Raw genomic sequence first — 22,751 nt, forward strand, 5'->3', positions numbered from 1 at the left:
GATGCTTATTTGTTCTTTGTGGAGAGGGTTTTGAGATGGTCACAAGATCTTATCGCTTTGATGACCATAGCTCAAGTAGATTCAGAGATACCACTTCCAAGTACACCATGGCTGATAGAGAAATCAACTTTGTATCGGTTATGGGTTGGAAGATTGTATAAAAAAAACAAAGATGAGATTCTACTTTTGTGCATAAGCCCCAAGGAACAAGCAAATTAGCTCATACCATGATAGTGGAAATCCATTTTGTAGAAGATAAGACTTTGCAATGACTAACATGATTAGGAGTTTACTAGCCTACTATGACAAGAGATGTTCATGCCTATGTAAACAATTGTTTCTAGTGCAAGGAAAGAGCAACCGTTCCACATGCAACGTTATTCCCAATATTTGTTACACCAACGTGGAGTAGATATCTAGTATAATACTTGATAAATTGAAAATTTCCATAAGACATGAGCAAAAGAAGAGAAAGAGCGATTGAGATCGAAGCAACTAACTATACCATAATCTGTCAGCAACTCTATAGACGAGGAAAAGAGAAACATCTTAGACTGTGTGCCAATGAATTGTATACCTTCTTATTTTTAGAACAAGCACACATCGGGCTAGTAGGGGGTCATTTCTCTCATGAAACTAAGGCTAGAGCTATATTGATGGTTGGCATATGGTGGCCAACTCTATTTGCTAATGCAAAAAAAATTGTTAGAGACAATGTGACTCTTGTCAGAGAGCAAAAATGCCGACTAGAATTGACAGCATGTCATTGCATCAAAGAGCATTCGTTAAGTGGGGTATAGACTTTGTTGGTCCAATACAACCACCTATGTACAAAACTTAGGCACAATACATTATTGTGGCCACAAATTAATTGACTAAATGGGAAAAAGCTAGAGCCACCAGGAAGAACGATGCTCAAACTACTGTTGGATTCTTGTATGAGTGCATATTTACAAGATACAAATCTCCTATTGATCTTGTGAGTGATCAAGAAATGCACTTTCTCAATGGAGTGATATAAATTTTTTAAAGCAAGTTTATGGTGATCCATAACAAATCCATGCTCTATCATCCTCCTCAGGCAAATGGCTAAACCAAACATACAAACAAGATCTTAAGTTTGGTGCTTACTAAAATTGTAAGCTTGAGAAGAACTGATTGGGAGATGAATCTTCACTCAACTTTATGACCTTACGGGGTTTCATTGAAATGCCACTCCATTTAACTTGGCCTATGGACTCAATGCTATATTGCCAATGGAGTTTTTGTTGCCAACCCTTAGAGTTTCACAGGAGCTAGAATGGAAAGGTCATGAGCTATCCAAATGACTTGAGGATCTAGAATAGCTAGATAAGCAGAGACTAGCCACTGGTGCACATATATATGCTCAAAAACGAAAACCAATGCAAATATTTGATTCACATTTGTTGATAAAAATCCTCAAGCAGAGAGTAGCCACTATTGCACATATGTATTCTCAAGAAAGAGCAAGTCATTGATTCACATTTGTTGACAAAAATCCTCAAGCAAGGATATTTGGTATTGGTTTACTCACTAAAGCAGCAATACGGTTTGCCGAAAATAGAGTGTCGAAGCCATTATCAATTATAATAATGCAATAGTTTGCATAATTTAAGGGAGTGGAAAAAATCAACAACACATCTCTAAATTCAAGAAAAAAGCACATGGTCCTTTTGTAATTGAAAGTTCAACAAGCGTGGCAATTAAACTCACCACCTTAGATAAGAAAATAATGAAAAATTAAATAGTGGATGTCATTTACGAAGATACCATCTGCCATTGACTAATGATCTCTTCCAAAGAATGCTCAAATGACAATAGGTGATCAAGGAAGCTCAAGATGAGGTGCACATGCAAATCTTAAATCAAAAAGCCGCAATGCAAACGATCCTTGAGTTTTTTCCACTCAATACACTTCATATTCACCCTCTACACTTTAATCAACCTTTAGCAAAAGATGAGGTAGAGACTGATGATGAATGGCTGGACAGATTGGACACGAGAATCACAATAACATTGAAATATGGATTCAAGGTCAAAGCACTCGTAGACACAGATGCTAGGCTCAATGTAGTAAACTATTCAACCTATAAAAGGGCAACCACCCAACCATTTGAGTACCTCATGGCTGAAGTCAAAGGCTGCCATAAGGATTTCTCTCCAACAGTGGGTGTGATCAATCTCAATATCTTTGTTCACGGATTTTTGTATTTGCACATGTTTATCTATATTCCCAATGAGCATATGAATGAAGATATAGTAATGGGAGTTCCATGAATGAGAACATACAAGCTGTCAAGGATTGGGATGACAAGGTTCTCAAGTTAACACTCAAGGGGGGATAGTTGCGAGTACCATTTTCTCATAGCCAAGACGAGTGGAAAGCCTCTCCTTGAACTTCTAAGTTGCCAGAAAGGAAGGTCAAATCAGCACTAAATGTCAACTATTCAACATCAAATTCATCCTCATAGCACATGCATGCAAGGAACCAGCAATTTTGGGTACCAAAAGATCAACTGCACACCTTCACTGCAGCCTGCACTCTGCTCATCTTTCAACCACTTGGCCCATGGTATGCTTGATGATTGTGCTTCTTTGGGACTGAAAATGTATATCTTTTGCACCATTATAGAGGGGTCCCTTTTCAAGCAAGCAAGTGGCTATTTAAAGTTCAATTTTGATGCATAAATATCAATAAAATAATAATTAGCCTTTAAATCCATGATCAACAAGGTCAAAGCAGTTACATTCGCCTAAGTGGATATGCATGCCAAAAAAGCACCTTGAAGCCAAGCGCCAACCCAAACCAATGTACAAATGGAAACCTAAGGCAAATTTAAAGTCATTGATACCAACCAAAGTGACCTAAAAATGGGCACCAAAGCTTTAACAACCACCAAAACAACAATCAACCTTGTTTCAAAACGATCCATAGAAATAGGTGGTTGTTTGCAAAGAACTATCAAAGAATGAGCACAATTTCCGAGGTCTACTTTTTAAAAGAGTTAATTGATAGGATGCTTTGACATCGACAACCCTTGAGCTATCTACTCAAGACCCTCCTCTTGCACAACATAGTGTTTTGAATTGCATTGACATCGGTAGCATGGTAGAGACAATCATGACTATGCATAGACATGACTTGACTACGCATGCACTGCACTTCTTGATCTCTACACCCTATTGTACCGAAGGACTCCGACAAGGAGGGGGGTAGGAATTCTGAATGCAAACCCAGATAGATAAAATTGGCTGGAAAAAAGGCAATGTTTTTGCAATCCAAGCAAGATGACCTTATAAGAAACAAGAATGGGGGTACTGTAATATGATAATCCCTAGGTGTGTGTAAATATCACCAAAAAGCCAAAAATACTACAATTTCACTTTTTTTGTGTGTTTTTTTGCCAAATTAGTGAGATCAAAATGGAGAAATCCACAAAAATATGGTGAAGTCTCGTGTTTGTGTGTCTTTAGGAAAACAAATTGTAAACAAAATTAGATAAAGAAATGAAAGATACCCTGGTGATTATGAAGGGAAGATGGACAAGCATGTCAAATCTTGTTCAATTATGACGACGATGACAAAAAGCCTAAAATGGGCCTACAAAGCCCGCTTTGGTGAAATTCTTCGAAAAGGAGCAATTGATGTCTAAATAAGGAAATTTTTGAAAGGAAAGTATATTTTACAATCTAATAGGACTAACCAAGGAGTTTGGGAGAATATGAGTCGAGAAGCCCATGTATGTATAGCCAAGGTAGGTCAAATACTTTGTCTTCTTGGAGCCAAGGTAGGTCAAATACTTTGTCTTCTAGAGAGCCCTCAGAGCCCCATTTCACATGTGTTTTCTACTTCTTCTACCCACTTCCATGCTACATGGTCTTGCAGGAGACATGAGGGGCAAGTTATTAACTTACTAACAAGCTTGTTTGAACTTACTTTCAGGGTCGGGGTAGCTCATAAAAACCCTAGGTTAGCAAAATCTTCCTAGGGAAGAACAAAATGAAAAATGATTGTAGCGACCAGATTTGTGGACCAAACTAAAAGGGGGCATAACAAGTACTAATAGAGCATTCTTAATGACTCATATGACCATTTGAATTGAGGCTAGGGGGGTCTATAGATAATAAACTGGAATTCGGCTCGGAGCCGGAATCAAAATCTCACTTCATAGAAGGCTTTCACATAGGTGTCATAACCAATGTACCTAGAAGGAATCAAATGGAAAGCCATGTGGAGCCACAAATACAAGAAATTGGCTTGGACAATCACAAAGCATCATTTTTGAGCCAAGGCTTCAAAATCATTTTGAAAGGTACCAAAATTGATAGGGCCACTCCTCAAGACATATGGGACACCACCCCAAAGCTTGGATGCAAGAAATGTGATCCTTATCAAGTGTCACGAGCAAAATTGCTAAAGTCAAAGGATCAAGTGTGGAAAAAAACTTCAAGAGACCAAAACCTATTCAAATTAGGGCTAAAAGTTACTTACTAGACCTATATAGGACAAGTGTTAACATTAAAAGTTGAAAAAGCTAAATTTTTTCAAGGGTAGATAATAAGCATGCTTATTATCTTTTGACCCCAAAATGACCCAACTTGGCATTTTGTCCTCATGTACCCTATTTACATGATGCCTCAAGGCTATGAACCCCATCACACGTCAAAAATTTACTTATCTCATGGTCACACCATCAAAAAGCGCACTAGAGCTTCCAAATTTCAAAATCAGCCCAAGGAAACCACTTCCAAACCAAAAAAGTATAAAACTACATTCAAGGAAGGGGAACATCAAGTACAAGCTCGCCAACCCAAGAAAATGCAAAAAAGATGAAAAAATTGGATAGTAGATAATAAGCATGCTTATTATCTACTAGTACCAAATGAGTTCAAATTTGCAAATTCTTGTTCCCATGAGCTTCATCATGCCCTCACAAGCTTGCACATCAAATTGGTACAATTTGGACACTCCAAACTTTTGTATCAACACTTAGTCAATTTGAAAAACCTTTTAAGTAAAAAATTGATCTAAACCAGGCATACATGTATCCAAATTTCCCCAAACATCCGATCCTCTATATTTTCAATGTCTACATTCCCTATGCATAACCCAAATCCATTTTTGAAGCCAAAATCATGCCCTTAATAATAAGAGTGCTTATTATCTCTGATGCAAATTTTTTGGTTAGATTAGCTTACAAGAGATTTTTCTTCTCTGAGATGCACCTAATGCCAGCCTATGGTGTATTTACTCTAGGATCAATGCAAAATTAGTTATCCACACTAAAAAGAAGACCCAAAAGTAGAAGCTACTAGAAATTCCATAATACCAGCTAGAAGAGGAGTCAATCAGAGATGCAAACAAAACTTTTGCAAGAGATATCCTAGACAAAAATCATGTGGCCATCTTCCATGGCCGATTCAGAACAGTAGATAACCAAGAGGTAGAGCTTTTGATGATGCCAAAGGATATTTATAATGTGGCTCAAGCTCCAAAGCTCCAAGAGGCCCATAAGAAGCTTGGCCTTCTGCCATTTTACCAGATGGAACCCTATGCAATAGATTTGCAAAAAGCTTATGAATCTCTCAACTCCAATCAAGAAGAAGGGACAACTCAAATCTGCTACGAGCCAACCAAGTTCCAAGAAGATAATTGCCGAGGCTCTCAAGTTACTGGGCCGAAGAGGAATGAATGAGATCCAAGGAAAAGAAAAGAATGAGGGTGTTCACCTACAACACTGCCATCTGCATCCTTCCCTTCTTTCTTGAATTTTGGTAAGATTCCAAAATTTCTGAAAAAAATCCACCGTCTGATCCTTCTGAGGTGTTGAGGAACCTCTTTGCCTGCTTGCTAAGTTGGCCAATGTTCCTCCTGAGTTGGCCTATGTTCCTCATGATAGTATTCTTCTGAAGTGGCTAGCTCTCATGGTATTGCTAGCTTTATACCATACTTCATGCTTGACACCCCTATAGTTGTAATTCCACGGGTGTCTAGCCAAAGAAATTCCAACACCTTGCTGAAAAATCCATCGTCTGATTCTGAATTTGGCTAGAAAAATCCATCATCTGATTTCGAGAACGGCTGGAAAAATTCACCATCGGATTCTGAGATGGAACTACCCAGTATCCTTCCACTGAACTCGCTTTCTCTTGCCCTTTGGTCGTGTTGGTGTTTCAGAAGTCCTAGTGCCAACATTGCCCTTCTGGATAAGTCTGTAAATGGCCTCTTGCTCAAGCTGATCCCGCCTTTCTGTGGTCATTTCTACTTCATAAGGCGTGAGAGGATGATAGGTTTTGGTGTTGGGATCATAGAGCGTGCGTTTGCCTTTTGTTAGACGAGTTCTGGCCAATTTGTGACAATGTGAAGCTGTATGGATCCATCCTTCTGGGAGAGGCTGATTTGTTTTAATCCTAGCTTCAAAGAGAATCTCAGCCATCTCTCTGTACTGCGGTCCCAGGCCTGGTTTAGCCGTAACATCCTTTTTAGGGATTTTAGGGGGCTCCACAATAAGCTGCAGCAGCTGGTTTGTGATCTTGGTGAGACCTCTAAGCTGGATTTTCCATTGCCCCATGCACAACTTAATTCTCTGTATCTCCTCCTTTAGTTCCCTAGGATCATTTAATTGAAGAGCATCATTGAGCAGTGTTTGCCAGGTTTTCCATTCGACTGTAGATCGCTCATACCAATCCCGAAGATTATCAGTAATATTGTAGTATGTTAGCCGATCTGCTGGTTCTAGATGTTGAGGATACAATGCTGGGAAAAACCTAGGCAGCTCAGCTTCTCTGGCTGGTAAAGCATACAGGAGGATTGGAGAATCGGGTACAAATTCTAGAAAATCGAGGACAGCCTAATTCTCCCGCTGCATCATTTTTCTAGTTACTCTGACTAGCTGAAACAGTCTTCGGAGAGCAGTTGCTTGTTCTCCTACTGTCATTTGAGTTGAAGGTCCTTTATTGGTGGTAGCCCGATCTTCAAGAATAGCTTGTACCCTCTGGTCCAAAACTCTCCTGGCATTTTTCATTTGTAGTAAAACCTCTTTTAATTGACCTCTGATATCCTTCATACATTTATAGGTTGGCTTGTTCCCCAACAGGAGCTCTAATTCAATGGCTAGGGAATGACAGTCTGCAGCAGTAGACTGCCGCTGCCAGTGTGGATTAACTATTTTGTCACCAGAATTTAGTACCCATTCGGGTATTCTTTCTAGCAATTGAATTCTGCTAGGATGCTCAGGTAGTTGGCACACCTCTTGGTCATGGAAAGCAGTTGATTTCCAATATTGGACCATTTCTCTGGCGCCGACATAAAATCGCTGAAACCGTTCCAGATCAGACAAAAGATCATCATCCTCCAGATACCTCTTGGTTAAAGGAGCTTGCTGATCTCTTATTCTCCTGTTCAGTGTGATAAGTTGCAATGAATGTTTCTCATCACCTTTTAGAACCTCAGTCACAGCTTTGTATTTCCCTTTCTCATCCGTACTGTGCTGTGACTCGTGCACTGGTGAATTCCCAGTGTTGCTGGGTTGCTGATCTCCAGCTGGGCTGATCACCCGACTGCTGACCTTCATAATGGTCTGGCTAGTCTGTGTTGGGCTGATTTCCTCCTGTGGCCCCGGCTCCACCAACACCAGATCCTGAAGGTGGAGATGGAGGAGAGTCATCATCATCATGCCTTTCTTCTGGTTCATCCTCCTTCTCGTCGTCTTTTGCTGCCTTATCATCATCCTCATCGAGGTTGTTTTGCTGCTCAATATAATCTAGGATAGCTTGATTTGCCAAAGCACTGTTGTATTCAGAGATTTTATCGTGAAAATCACTCTGCATTGTTTCCATGAGTGCTCTTAGATTATCTATATTGAAAACAACATTTCCCTCTAGATTCAGTAATGAGGGTGTTCACCTACAACACTGCCATGACAACCTTTCAAGATATGATCCACAAGCCAGCAGAGGAAGCCACCCGTTGTTTCACCAACATTTCCACTTCTCAACCAAGAGACCACCAAGGTATACATGCCCGAACCACACAATGGCATTGGTATTTACAACTGCCTTGAAGACTAAGCTGCCCATGCATATAGATCATGCCTCCTACATGCTCAACTTGAAGCGCACCAAGAAGACAAAGGGATTAAGTACTTGGGGGCACTAGAGGTCTTGACATGCATTGCCTAACATGCGGTGGGAATGGCATGCAATCTACCACCATCCCCATACCAAAACTCCTGGTTAGAAGCCTAATAAAATAATGAAGAAAGAGAAGAATATGAAGATGAGCCACCACCACTTATTTGGAGATCCAAAATGAAATTGGCTCAACAAGATCCGGTCAAGAGCAATGAGGAAAGTGATGAGGGTCCCATGGAGGAACCTGCATATCAAATCTCTGAAGAAAGTGATCCTTACCCAGAGTTAGAAAAAGAAAAGAAGATAATGGCCAAGGGTAAAGAGAAAGTTGATGAACGATTGGAAAAAAGATCCCAAAAGCCACCACCTGTAATCATTGAGCAGCCGGCACAAAGAGAAATTAGATTGGAGAGAGAAAAAAAGGCTTTTGATAGAGAAAGGGGCCTACAAGGAGAGTTCGATGAATTTCGGCAACCAAATCCTTGGATGAAGTTGCGAACAAAGAATCCTTTCTACAAATGGACCCTCTAGAAAAACTAGAAAATATTTATCAAGAAGAGGATTTGGAAAGGAAAAAAGAAGAGGAAGTTGGAACCTTTGAAGTGCCAAAGAATCTGCCAGCTAACCTGCCATCTTTCCCCATTTCAGCAGATGCACCCTCTCCACACCAAACTGAGGTGGACAAGCTAGAAGAAACCCATCAAGAGGAGACCCAATAATACGAGAAGATGGAGCAACTAGTTCCAACAACACTAGGCATTTTGACGTAATAGAAGAAGAAGGAAAGATGAAAATGCAGACAGACATAGAGCTACCTTGAGATAAACAAGAGTTTGCACAAAAAATGGAGAGTTGAGAAGACCTCAAAGAAGAAATCCCCAAAGATACCACACTTGATGATCTGAATCAAGAGAAAGTTGAGTAAGAAACACAACAAGAAGATCAGTAAGAGATGGCTAGTACTTCCCAACCTACCAATTTGCAAGACAAAGAGGAATATGCACATTTCGCACACCATATAGTGGAAAAGATGAAAACACCTGTCTATGAAAAAGAGGAAAAGATAAAGCGGGTTGAAGCGGAAAATGCCCATCTAATTATCTGAATTGATAAAGTTGATGCATTTATGGAAGAGTACAATACCCTATACAAGAAATGACAAGTAGAGATTTCCAATTTAAAGGAATATAGCACTCACCAACTGAGAGAATAATAGAACATGACCACATTAGTAGAGCAGATGACAACTATAAGTGAAGGCCGTGAGAAGAACGCGGCTACAAGAGGTCAATGCCACTCTGCTAGATACCAATGCTCATGTCCAATGGCTTAGCAAACCTTCAAGCATCACAAGTAGAATCGAGATGGAAGGATCAAAGTGAGATGTTGGAAAAATTAAATTCCAACCCTCAAATCCTCACATGCAAGGATCCAATCTGGCATATCAAGCCATGGAGAAAAGAAAGAAGAACTTAGAGACGGAGCTCAAATTGGAAGAGATGCAGAGAAGAGATCTCACTCTTTTTTATGGCCAAGGATGAGACTTATCAAAAGCAGATAACTGATTTACAAGTAGCCATAACATCATCTCAGGAACAGTTGAAGGGAAAGCATAAAATAATAGAAGCATATCTGCCAGACTCAATGTCAACGGAGGCTGGGGCACTTGAATTCTTACAGCTTGAAGAGGATGTTGATCTCAACAGAGTGCCATTAGAGTCCTCCACATTAGAGCTTGAGGTGGAACAAGGGCCTATAGATAGCTTCACAACTAAAGCAAAAAGAGCTCTAAAGGTAAACATAGAGACAAAGACTGAGGATATCTGGAAGGAGGCCATGGTTTGGGAGAAAAGGATTTTACATTCAGCTAATGTCGCCCAATTTACTTCAAAGAAAATAAAAAAAACCTGGCACCAACAATATCTACCTTTCTTCTAGTAAAATATGAAATCCTCAAGGTGACAGAATGACTAGTCAAAGATCAAGCTATGGATATTGTAGATCAACACCCAACTTGAAGAATGTATTGGTTAAAGAAGCACCCAAAGTACCTAATCCTTTATACTCAAGCTCCACTAGAAGTTAGAAGGGACCACACTTTTTACCCAATTCCAAAAGTCCACAGTTCGGGTAGCCATCAAATCATTCTTAAGAAACATTCAACGTAGCTGAACTACCCTCACCTGAGTCCACCAAAGGACAAAGCTTATGAATATTATATGCTCAAGACATTATCAGAAGCCATATAAATATTTAAAAGGATTCTAGATCTTCTTGCATTATGTTCACAAAGATAGCCAATATGCTCCTTACATGGATCCAAACCTTCCACAAAGCAGAGCAAACAGATACCCCATGGATGTCATTTCTACAGGGAAACCAAGGTCTTTGCTATGATATCAGATCAATCGCCCGATTAAGTACTCTATGGGATTTATGTCACAGTAATGTTCTTGCCCTTGTACTACATGAAAATCTTTGAAGAGACATTCCACACGGGGTTCTTCATTTTCCAATGTAGAATCTTTGGCCTCGTGGTAGAAAATCTTTGTGCAAGGTTTGTTGAATACATTGCAATGGAGATCAACACTCCAATTGATTTGCATTCTTGGCCAAAGTTGACAAGAAGCTCCGGATCAAATACTATGATACTCTAGAAGCCCTAAAGAAGCAACACAAAGCTTGCAAACGAGACCACTACCCAAGATTATTGGAGCATTATACAGTTAGTGCATTTTCAAGATTTCTCAAGCATTAAGATGCTAGAACTAATCAATCAAAAGTGCTACTTATATTTTTCATAATTAGATGTTTAGCATTCCTAGAGTAAGATAAACCATTCCAATCAGCATAGGGTAGATTTAGAGTCATTATCTAGAATTAAAAACACTATTAATTTGGGGTGTATGAGAATGCTATGAAGTGTAAAAGAAAGAATCAACCACGGTAGGGTTGTATATGTGTCCAACCCATCGAAGCATTATCATGCAAGTAAAAGTACATAAAGGTAGCAAAAACTTAGGCCCATCAAGCACTAAGAAAATCAAGGTTCAAGACTTATTATCCATCATATTTTACAAGAGTCACAAAACAACCAGCATACATTTATTGCAATCCATGTAATTTGGGCATATCCAAGCTTATCAAGGCAAATGTTAGACTAATTCTTTAGGATCATTAAGTCAAGTTTGCTAGAATAGCCAAAATATGAACTAGTCAATCCACTTGCAAGCCTTAGCAAGGCATATGTATCCTTTTATGTGCAAGAAACCCATAACAAGTGTATAAGCATTTGTTTTCTTTAAAAAAAAACTGTGAGGAATAAGGTTTCTCCTTAAATAAAAGTCTATTCTCCTTAAATAAAAGTCTTAACAAGCATTAGTGAGATTCTAGAAGAGAACCTATGAAAAGGAGGGAGTTTCCACAATTTCCATGTGAGAAGAGAGTGAAGATCTCACAACCATGTAATATAGGTGCTAAACCCAACAATGCATTACCATATCATGGCTCAAAACTAACTCAAGCCTAGCTCAGTCATCATCATAACATCAAGAGAGCAAGGGCACATTCCAAGAGTTGTTAGCTCAACCAAGAGCAAGTATTTAAATTTCTCATGGGAATCTTGCTCTGTAGAAGGCATACTTATGTAATAACCTTTTGAAATTAATGGTAGTATCTAGAGGAAACTTTGGCTAAATTTCTACAAGCACACAATATCTACAACTTTTGATAGATAGATTTGAAACAACCTGTATATATATTCTCGAGAGGGCATCAAGTTAATTATACAAACACTATAGAAAGGGGGTATATGACTTCTTTAGCATTTGTAGATAGGAGAATGGGATAGTGCTTTATGGTGCATATATAGGAGTTTTTTTGTGTATGGTTGCGCACAAGTGACATCTCCTATAAAAATAAAGTAAATCCCCTGGGGTACCACAAGTTGGAGGTAACTCACCCACAGGTGATGCTATAGGGTGCATAGATAGGCAATTTTTCCTGTATGGTTGCACACTCATGATATCTCCTATAAGTATAAGTAAATCCATTCAGGGTACCACAAGTTGGAGGTAACTCATCCACGAGTGTAAATTTGTGATGCTCTAGTAGATAGGGATGGATGCAATCCAACAATGATAGGCCAATTCAAAACATAGAAGGTGCATGGCAGTAGCTGATACCAAGTTTTCAATGAACTTTTCTCCAATAATAATCTTTTCTTGACGGGATCCACCTCTAATCTACCTTAGTACAAGAGGAGTTTTTGCTCGACACGTGGGACTACATGTAACCTTTACCATTTCTCATCCAATTCTACTTTGAACTGTAGGCTTTGTGAACTTTTTCATTCCTTCGTTCCTCTATCATTCTAGCAGGCCATGCCATCACAATTTATTACCTTGATATGTGAACATTTGAGATCTTATTTTGTTTTAGTTTGTCCCTTCATTTCATAGCCTTAGATTACTTGACTTCTCTTTCATTTTATTGTTTTAGAATGCCCATCAAGATGCCCATGTGGACCTTCACCTTGTTTACCACCGTAGGCAACAAGCCCCAATGGTTAGGTGCTTCATCTTCCAAATGTCACTGACATGTGATTAAGAGTGTAATAATTTTTTTAGGTGAATTGTAAATACTTGGGTTGAGATTGTGCCACACATAAATTTGTAGAAAATTAACAAAATAAACTAACGATAGCTCCGATTCAATCAAGAAATGGTGTATCTTTCCATGTGTGAGATTTGAGATGACATTTATTTGTGATTTAACTCTTAATATTGCTAATTTGGGAATTGATTTGGTGAGTTTTAGCAATGGATTTCATCTTGCAGAGAGGGACTTTGGTTGCTTGAATGAATTTTATGGAGTGGAAGCTCATCCTTATGTTGCTTTATTTGCATGGAATCTACGGGATATTCCAATCTTTGTCTTTGATTGCTGCAATCAATAACAGACTCTAATATGAGTTACTAGATTACATGTAAGTAGTTCTTACAAATATGAGTTACTAGATTACACATAAGTAGTTCTTACAAATATAACCTCAAGATACTCACAAGGAAGAATGAATGATAAGTCCTAGTCCCACAATTGAGAGTGCAAAATAATATAGCATACCAATCTGCAAAATATACTTTCTTTACCGAAAACAAATATTTTCTAAAATGTGATTTAATCAATTTTCTAGTATCCACTTACCTTTTGTCGATAAATAAACTTCTTCACCAAAGTTGCCCATATGTCTGAAGAGATAAGGGATAGATTCAATGATGTTGAGCCGTTGAGCTGATTCTCCGATATCGTAATAAAAAGATTAAGGTCATAAGATGACTGAGACTTTGTAGGTATTTATAACACTCTCTCATCTTTTCTATACTGGTTTTTTGAATCCATCTTCATTAGTCTCTCTTCTCTCTCTCTCTCTCTCTCTCTCTCTCTCTCACACACACACACACACACACACACACACACACACACACACACACACACACACACACTCTCTCTCTCTCTCTCTCTCTCTCTCTCTCTTATGAGCCTTGAACTTAGCATTTATACAATGTTTAGGTATACAGTGCCTTATACATAGATTTGTTGCAAGCAACTACTCATTACAAAAAACTATCAACAAGGCTTCCTTTGTAATTAATCTTGGTTTTGTATGTGATATCACTCACTCTATAAGTATTTCCAAAAAAACCATGATCTATTGATATATAAGCAACTAATTTCATCCATTGAGTTAATTTTAAAGAAATCTCATTATGCTTCTTTTGAGAAAAACAAGGGAAAACCCTCAATGCAAATCAATTTAAATCAACATATTGAGCTGGGAAAACAACTCTAATAAAAACGCATTTTCATTTTGGGCGTATGAGAAAACTTCACCGCCCAAATAAAAAGAAAAAAATATAGATATTACATGCATTAGTTTTGTGAGGTTACCTTGAGAAAGATAGGCACCAAGGTATAGAAGGTGAAGAGTGATATTGCATAACCAAAGAAAGGCAATACCTAGAATGGTCAAGGTTGTGTGTTTATATCTTTAAAATAAGAAAAGAAATTGACAGTAGCCTATTTTTTGCTACTTACCTCAAGCACATTCCACTTTATTGACTTGATCTCATGTATCTCCAAGATGCATCTGCAAAGCTTTTTCATCACAAAGACAATCAAATTGTGATACTTTCATTACAAATTTAATAATAAACATGTGACACTTTGGCTCTTGTTCATAAGCCACATTGAAGAAAATCTTTAAATGGTACATCTCAAAGAATGCATACAATAACTAGAAATAACCTAGATTTTTAGCTCTTTGAGTAGAAAGAAGTTTCTGATTCTTAAAAATTGTTATGGTATAGGTCATGATATCCAATTACTATCAAGAAAGATCAAGATTGGTACATAAAATTTCACATAATCAAGCCATAAAGCCTTATCAAATTATTTAAAAAACTAGTCGGGGGCATAATCAACTCTTGATGATTTACTAAGCATATCAAGACGCACACATTTGTTACTTACAATTGACAAGAACTAATAATCGAACCAAAAAATCCAAGCCATGTTGTAAGCTCCACAAAACCATCCTTTTGCAATATTACCTCCTACAATCACATTTGCATCCATCCATCAAACATATCAATATCAAAGTTTATGATCAGAGAATACAAGTGGATTATTATATTATGTTTACCTCAATGACATTACTGATTGCATAAAGAAATGATGCTGCCAAGACCATCATATCTCCTTTGATGAGCTCCTTTGCACCTGCAAGAAACAAAGAAAAAATCCTTAATAATGCTATGTACATCAATTTCCCATATGTAGGTACGTCGAGTCTATGTATGTGTGTAGAGGTCCCGAAACAGAATGTAGCTATTTTTTAATATTACTGAACAAGTTTTCAAGTGATCATGAATGTATTGAAATATTTAGCTAGTATTTGCAAACGTTGCATTGGAAAATAATAGATATGGTGAGATTTGCAGCTTGGTTGGTTGGGCACATGTCGGGATTTGGTGGTTATGTGGATTCTCAATTAACTTTCATGAGTTAAATAAAGGCTGCTACATTCAAGAAGTGAACAAAAGAGGCTTCTTAAATTCTCAACTATATCTAATGCAACTTGGAGAGCCCTACCACATGACATAAGGAGAGGGATTGGAGGAGGCAGTGGAAGCCAAGGCAAAGAAAAAAAGAGAGGGAGGCCCTGGGATGGGGAGTTGGGAGTCGATTGGTGCCAAGAATAGGGCCGCTCTCTCTCTCTCTCTCTCTCTCTCTCTCTCTCTCTCTCTCTCTCTCTCTCTCTCTCTCCATAGGATGGGCCATACACTCCTATCATTTAAAATCATTGAAGTCAATATGAGGTCTTGATCGACTTGCTTATGAGGCCCTAAAATTTGATTTGGCTCATCATGTTCAATTTAGCACGTAAGGTCTATAGGCATACACACACTAGAAACATCATAAGGTCTATAGGCATACACACACTAGAAACATCATAAGCATTCACCATACATAAGTATCCGCTGTAGTTTTGTGTGACCATATACCAACATATGAGCGGCACTCACCCCGTGACCCTCATCATGTTCAATTTAGCACGTAAGGTCTATAGGCATACACACACTAGAAACATCATAAGCATTCACCATACATAAGTATCCGCTGTAGTTTTGTGTGACCATATACCAACATATGAGCGGCACTCACCCCGTGACCCTACTATAATCCTAGGACTCAAAATTTAATATATTATGTCTCTCAACTGAGCAATGCAAAGTCTCAAAATAAATTATAACTCAATGGAAATGTAAGTAATTTTTTTTGACCAAAAGGCAAGCTTGGGCATTCTACGATTTAATTAAAAATGTGGCATATTCGCAGAGTTTTTGTTTTAAGATGCAAATCTAAATTAGAAGGTGTAGGGAGAGGACCCTTATTGTCCTTTCCTAGTGATGTGGGTGATCGGTGGAGGTTGGAGCACACACTACAAGAAATGACAATAAGGGTTGGAAGGAGGGGTCAGCATAGTGAGAGCTTCAACAATTGGCATATCATTAGCCATAACAATAGGCCTACTACAAGACTATGGTTGCACTGATTTGAGAGTCAAATGATTGGTTGGTTGCTGATCATTTTTTGGGTGTAGACCTGTCAACGGTCTAACAATGCAGCTATGGATTCTAGCCAGGGATGTCAAGTAGATGGATGGTTGGGAGAGGCTATCCCCTGCACTCCCCTCAACACTAAAGGGCACAGAGCTTTAATGAGGGCGAGCGATGGGATCAACGGGCTGGAGAGAAGCGCGCGGATCTCGAGGCGAATGGAAGGTGGAACAAAATAGGCGCTTGGCGCAGGCAACCAGACTTGAACCCTCACCACCGTCGTGAGAGCCCAATGCACTAACCGCTACCCTGTGATGCTTTCATTGACATGTGGGCAAACCATGAAATGATAAATAAACTCCCTGCTGGTCCAAGTTTACTTTTTCGTGTCCTAGTTTACTCTGGCCATCTTACGATTGCGCACGTTGCGATCTCCGTGTCCTAGTTTTGCTATCGTAGATCCCACCGCTTGGGCTTCATTAAATTGCTCGTGCCCTTTAGTGCTGAGGTCCCCCCCCCCCCCCCCCCCCCCCCCCCCCAATCCCCAGCCTTGACGAAGAAAAAAGAGGTCAAAGGCCTCGAGAAAGTCAAAGAGGTAGTCCCAACCACAATAACTTGGAGCATTCTAGTCTCCAAGATGTTCCTAAGTGCTTGCTGTGACTAAGGGGGCCAACTCTATATTAAAGTACTGAATACAATCCATCAAGAAGGTAAAAGGTGTTGCTTGCAGGAATTTATTATTCATGTTATTGTTGTTTTTTTTGTTGTATTGTTGTGATGTGTAGGGTATTATGTGGAGGATTAAGGTTTCAAGTCCAATTTTTCAAACATAAAAAATATAGGCAGACATTCTTAATCTATATTATATTGTAGTGGAGATTACCGTTCTTGCTATTAGGTTGTACATCAGAAAAGAATAGCACCACAACTCCAGCCATGCAAACAATGACACCACCAAGTTCTCCAAGGGTATGCCTCTTTTTCAGAACAAGCCATGTCAAGGCTAACACAAAGAGGAGAGATCCTTTGTCAAGTAGCAAAATACTTGTGATTGTTGTGTATTGATAGGCCTTTACAGCTGCAATTGAAGATTAGCAACTCAATTCATCTAAGTTTTCTTAAAGAAAACACATCAAATTAGCAGAAATTGCACATAGAATATTGGAAAAAGAGGTTAAAAGGGATATATTAAAAACAATTTGGAGCAAATGGTGATATTTCACAAAGAACAAGCCTATGCCTACACACACACATACACACGTACACACACACACGTACCATTCCATACTACAACATTCCTTGTAACCATTCCATAATTCAACATGAACATTCTATACGCGTACCATTATCGACTCTTAATAACCATGTGTATAAGGCTGTTTGTAAACATTCCTAGATGAATGATACATTTGTCTTTGAGAGAAAACAGAGCTTGTATGAGCATAAGTACTCTTCCTATACGCGTACCATTATCGACTCTTAATAACATGTGTATAAGGATGTTTGTAAACATTCCTAGATGAATGATACATTTGTCTTTCAGAGAAAACAGAGCTTGTATGAGCATAAGTACACTTCCTATACGCGTACCATTATCGACTCTTAAGAACGTGTGTATAAGGTTGTTTGTAAACATTCCTAGATAAATGATACATTTGTCTTTGAGAGAAAACAGAGCTTGTATGAGCATAGCTACACTTCCTATACGTGTACCATTATCGACTCTTAATAACATGTGTATAAGGCTGTTTGTAAACATTCCTAGATGAATGATACATTTGTCTTTGAGAGAAAACACAGCTTGTATTAGCATAAGTACACTTCCTAGACGCGTACCATTCTTGACTCTTAATAACCATGTGTATAGGGCTGTTTGTAAACATTCCTAGATGAATGATACATTTGTCTTTGTAAGAAAACAAAGCTTGTATGAGCATAGCTACATTTGGTGGTTAAGAGCATACATACACTGACCAAAAAAAACCATGCACAACCAAATGCCTTAGTGCCTTCTATGGCATTGAAGACACACATCAAATCACCCATGTAGTTATCCACATTAGTCTCCATATACATCTATTTCCTATGAGAATTTGAGTATGTTGCACTACCCCTAGCACAACAATGCTCAACCATTGGTAACGCATTTGCGATCTATCAATCACAAGATTGGAATCATATACATCCTACAAGCAATGACCTCTCAAATCCAAACTTGGACTACATATGCCACCCTAGGATCCCACAGTACCAAAATATATAACCAAAAGGTTTCATATTGATTGCAAAGTGTCAATGCATCTACCAACCCAGCATCATTGAAACAATTATACATATACATAGGGCAAAAATAAGTGTACCTAAGTAGTTTGCTTCTACATCCACAATAGCAAGTAAAGCATAGTAGTACCATTGCACCTAGTCCATATGGTATAAAAATCTCATTAAAAATTATCAACTCACTCTCTCTCTCTCTCTCTCTCTCTCTCTCTCTCTCTATCGCTCTCACTCACACACACACACACACACACACACACACACACACACACACACACACACACACACACACACACACACACACACACACACTCACTCACTGCCTCTTTTGAAATCATATGAAAGATATATGTTCAATGTGCCATAAATGCAATGCATTAGTGTAGCACTAGGTTGGTCATTCTACACACTCTGGCCTTTTAACTAGTCAACTTTCACTGAGGATTGTTATAAGAAATGCATAATTCCTTTTAAAGTGTTCAAAATCCACAAAATTGGCTTCCATGTAGCAAACACTAGGTTGGTAATTGGGTCATTTTAAATAGACAACATTATAAGACATGCATTTACTCACCAAGGCACATGCTGTGCTTGAGGGCACTTGTATTCTTTTCGAGTCAATATAAATTCTCTAAACTCACAATTGTGAGTATGTAAAAAAAAAGACATGCATTTACTCACCAAGAGAGTAGAAATTCTGCAATTTTTTGTTTGGGTTTTATACATTCTCACTCACAATTTTTGAGTTTTGGGAAAAAAAGATATGCATTTAATTCCTTTGAGATCTTTGATATCCACAAACTTGGCTTGTGAGTAAAAAATAAGCATGTAGCTTTAGAAAATTAGCGCTTATTTTCTACATTCTTAGCGTTGGTTTGTCAACGCTTATATTCGTTTCTCTTTCAAGTCCCCACCACATGTTTTGCTGCCCCCCCCCCCCCCCCCCCCAAAAAAAAAAAAAACAAAACAAAACCCAGAGTATACATATACATTAAAAAAAAAAAAGATCTTAACTCTGCGCTTTTGAAAACTTGGGCCCTATTGTTTCCAAGAAAACGTACTGGCTTCGGGAGCATCTATGGTAGCGGGCCGCTCTACTCCCATGATTGTGGAGCAAAAGGGCGACACAACAATGCATGAGAAAGGCAAGTTTGGTACAGATGAGGGCTATGTCATATCCACTATTGTGGAAAATAACAAATGTACTTGTCCCACGGGTGATGCCATGCTTCAAGATGGTGGGGTCAGCCACACAGCGGACGTGAGCACAAAGTCTGCAGGAGACATAGTCATGCAAGAGAGACCAGCTTCGACCAACTTCTTAATCAAGATGGTACTTGTTAATGAGAATCAAGGTCCCATTCACGCGAATACTAGCAATTCAAAATTTGTACACGTCATTTTGCAAAATTTGTGAAAGATGCTAAGCTATCTAATACAACAGTTGGGGACCAAGATAGGCAAAAACAGGGTTCCTTTGGCAACCCATCTCAAAAAAACTTGACAAAGGATGCGGCTCTTCACACATGAGATTGTGTGAGTGTGTGTGTGTGTGTGTGTCATAATGCCTTGAAAAAATCAGCCCCCTCTCTCTCTTGGGTGAGCCCTCTTGCTATTTGCTCTTGCTCTACCCTCATTGGACCTCCCCATGTCAAGCCAATGACTATTAAGCAGCATAAGTGATAGCCTTTTGACATGTGTCCCCCTTTTCCCTTTTGTGAGAGCTTTAGGTAATTTAATAATTCAACTAAACTCTCATTGGACCCCTTTGCCTCCTGGCCAATAGGAATCAGGCAAGCCATTGGGCTGCTGAATGCTCATTGGATCCCTTGGGAGACTGTCCAATAGTCTTCTAGAGGGCTTAATTATCATTGGTTCTTTTATAAAGTGTTTCTAAATTAATTAAACTAGATTTAATCTAGCCTAATTCTCATTGGTCCACCTCCAAGGCCATCCAATAGGAATCGGGTACACCTTGTGGGTATCTGGCCTAGGGAGCTGACATGTGTCCCTCATTCCCTTTGTGTAAAGGGAGCTTGTGTGTGTGTGTGTGTGTGTGTGTGTGTGTGTGTGTGTGTGTGTGTGTGTGTGTGTGTGTGTGTGACTTTATCTCTCATCCCCTACAAGCAAGGCTCGCCCCCTCCTATGTAGGGATTTGTAAAGACTTTTGGGACACACACAAAGCATCCAATTCCCCCCATGGTTGACCTTGGGACACAACCTTTGAATTTTGAAACCTTAGCATTTTGGAAGTCTTAATGGGCTGAACCTTAGGGTCTTTTTAGCCCATTGTTGCACATGGCCCCCCTTTGGATCCCTATTTTCCCTCCTTTGGATCCCTACTGTGGTCGGTCTGCTAGCTTAACCAATATTCTAGCCTTTTCTCCCCTGGCACTTCCCCATATGAAATGATCAGTTTAACATGAGAAAATCATTTAGGAGAATTAGATATTGATTATTATGACATTACCTCTCTCTTGAAATCATAGTCGTCGTCCTCGACTATGGTGTAGAGAAGATAAAGCATATTCATGAGTCCTTTTCTTAGTGGGTAGAGGATCCCTATGTTACCCTACGACATCATTCCACAATGGATGACTAGTCCATTTGGCGCTTGAGAGCCTAAGGCTGCCGCAATCATGTCTGCACATTAGTCCTATCAATCTTCCATAGTAGAGTGACAAGCTCTACTTGGTGTTTGGGAGACGTCGTCTCTGCAAACTTGATGTAAGCATGCATACTACTTCATTTTTGTGCAAAATAAACAAAAAGAGAGTCTTATAAGACAAAAACTTTGTTCATTTTTAACATTTTGTACATTTGCTTACTCTTGGGAAGCATTGTAAGCATTGACAAGGTTTAGGTTATCCTTTAATTGTATGCCTTGCATCCATCTAGCATATTCAAAAGGATAATTCTTAAACTTAATAAGATATCGTCGGATAGTCTTACTGCCTCTTAGTACCTTGTCTTCATGTCGAAGAATGGACTCATCTGCAACGAAGATCTTCCCATGTACCTTAAGTGGCAAGGGACTTTTTGATCTTACCTCAATTACCTCGAAAGGTGATTTTCCCATGGAAGTATGTAGAGTGTTATTGTAAGCATACTCCACTAAGGGTAAGTACTTCTCCCATTGGGATCTTTGATCTACTTCCGTTACATAGGCATTTAGTAGATCGAGAATTGTTAGGTTAGCTATTTCACTTTGGCCATCCGTTTGTGGATGATAGGCCGAAGAGAAGTTTAGCCTTGTCCCTAAATTCTCAAAGAGACCCTTTCAGAAATTACTAGTCATTCTAGGATCTCTATCCAACACTATGGACATTGGCAAGCCATGGTACATGAAAATTTGTGAAATGAAGAGGGTTACCATTTGATGGGCGTTGAAAGTCTTTTTGACAGGTATAAAATGAGCTTGTTTATTGAACCTGTCTACTATTGTCCATATTCCCGTATTCCCATGGATAGACTTAGGCAATCCAAAGATAAAATCCATGGATATGCTCTCCCATTGTGAATTAGGGATTGGCAAGGGTTGAAGCAATCCAATTTGCTTCCCTCTATCAAATTTTGTCTTTTGGCATACCACACATTGAGAAACGTACTTTTGTATGTTCACTTTCATGGTAGGCCAATAGAAATATATTTCAATTCCCTTTAAGGTAGACTGAATCCCTCTATGCCCCGCATAAGGTGGAGCATGAGATTCATACATTACTTTCTGACGTAGTGAGTTAGCAACACATAGTCTACTGCCGTAGAGAAGATAACCATCTTGTAAAGTAAATGGTTCTTCTTTCTTCCCTAATGCAAGGGCTGAAATCACATCTCTAAAATCGGGATCAATAGCATACTCATCTATCATGGAAGATAGATCATTGTGAGTTGCTATGAAAACCGCATTCACTCTCGGCCGTCTTGAGAGTGCATCGGCTACTTGATTATGCTTGCCAGAAATGTGAGCAGTATGAAAATGAAATTGCGAAAGGAAATTTTCCCACCTCATTTGTTTGTCGGAGAGCTTGGTCTGCGTCATGAAGTACTTAAGACTTTGGTGATCCGTTCGTAGAATGAAAAAAGTCCCCAATAAATAGTGCTTCCATGAGTCTAAGGCATGTAGAACTGCAAGGAGTTCCTTTTCATATATGCCTAGAGCTTGCTCAACAGGGTCGAGCCTTCGACTTTCATAGCCTATGG

General features: G+C 39.0%; 1 protein-coding gene across 5 annotated transcripts in view; it reads right to left on the reverse strand.

Moving 5' to 3' along the window:
- Nucleotides 1–2,019: 2,019 nt before the first annotated feature.
- The window catches only part of LOC147457804 (uncharacterized), a 38,410-nt gene continuing 17,678 nt past the window's right edge, over nt 2,020–22,751 (reverse strand). The window contains exons 3-12 of one of the 5 annotated variants that reach the window (XR_015188148.1): nt 18,635–18,692; nt 17,158–17,352; nt 14,858–14,934; nt 14,686–14,768; nt 14,251–14,302; nt 14,104–14,172; nt 13,360–13,446; nt 13,218–13,298; nt 2,546–13,098; nt 2,020–2,421 (exon numbers count right to left, since the gene is read on the reverse strand). Coding sequence is in view for 1 of the 5 variants with exons in the window: in XM_086512593.1 (XP_086368719.1) it covers nt 12,969–13,098; nt 13,218–13,282; nt 13,360–13,446; nt 14,104–14,172; nt 14,251–14,302; nt 14,686–14,768; nt 14,858–14,934; nt 17,158–17,352; nt 18,635–18,692 (816 nt within the window). In the remaining 4 variants the exon portion in view is untranslated. Of the gene's footprint in view, nt 13,099–13,217; nt 13,299–13,359; nt 13,447–14,103; nt 14,173–14,250; nt 14,303–14,685; nt 14,769–14,857; nt 14,935–17,157; nt 17,353–18,634; nt 18,693–22,751 lie in introns of all 5 variants that reach the window. The other 4 variants (XR_015188147.1, XR_015188150.1, XR_015188149.1 and 1 more) reach the window with 4 other exon arrangements.

This window comes from Adiantum capillus-veneris, chromosome 5 (assembly GCF_014529385.1).
Source record: "Adiantum capillus-veneris isolate H3 chromosome 5, ASM1452938v2, whole genome shotgun sequence".
In the NCBI taxonomy this organism is placed as follows: Eukaryota; Viridiplantae; Streptophyta; class Polypodiopsida; order Polypodiales; family Pteridaceae; genus Adiantum; species Adiantum capillus-veneris.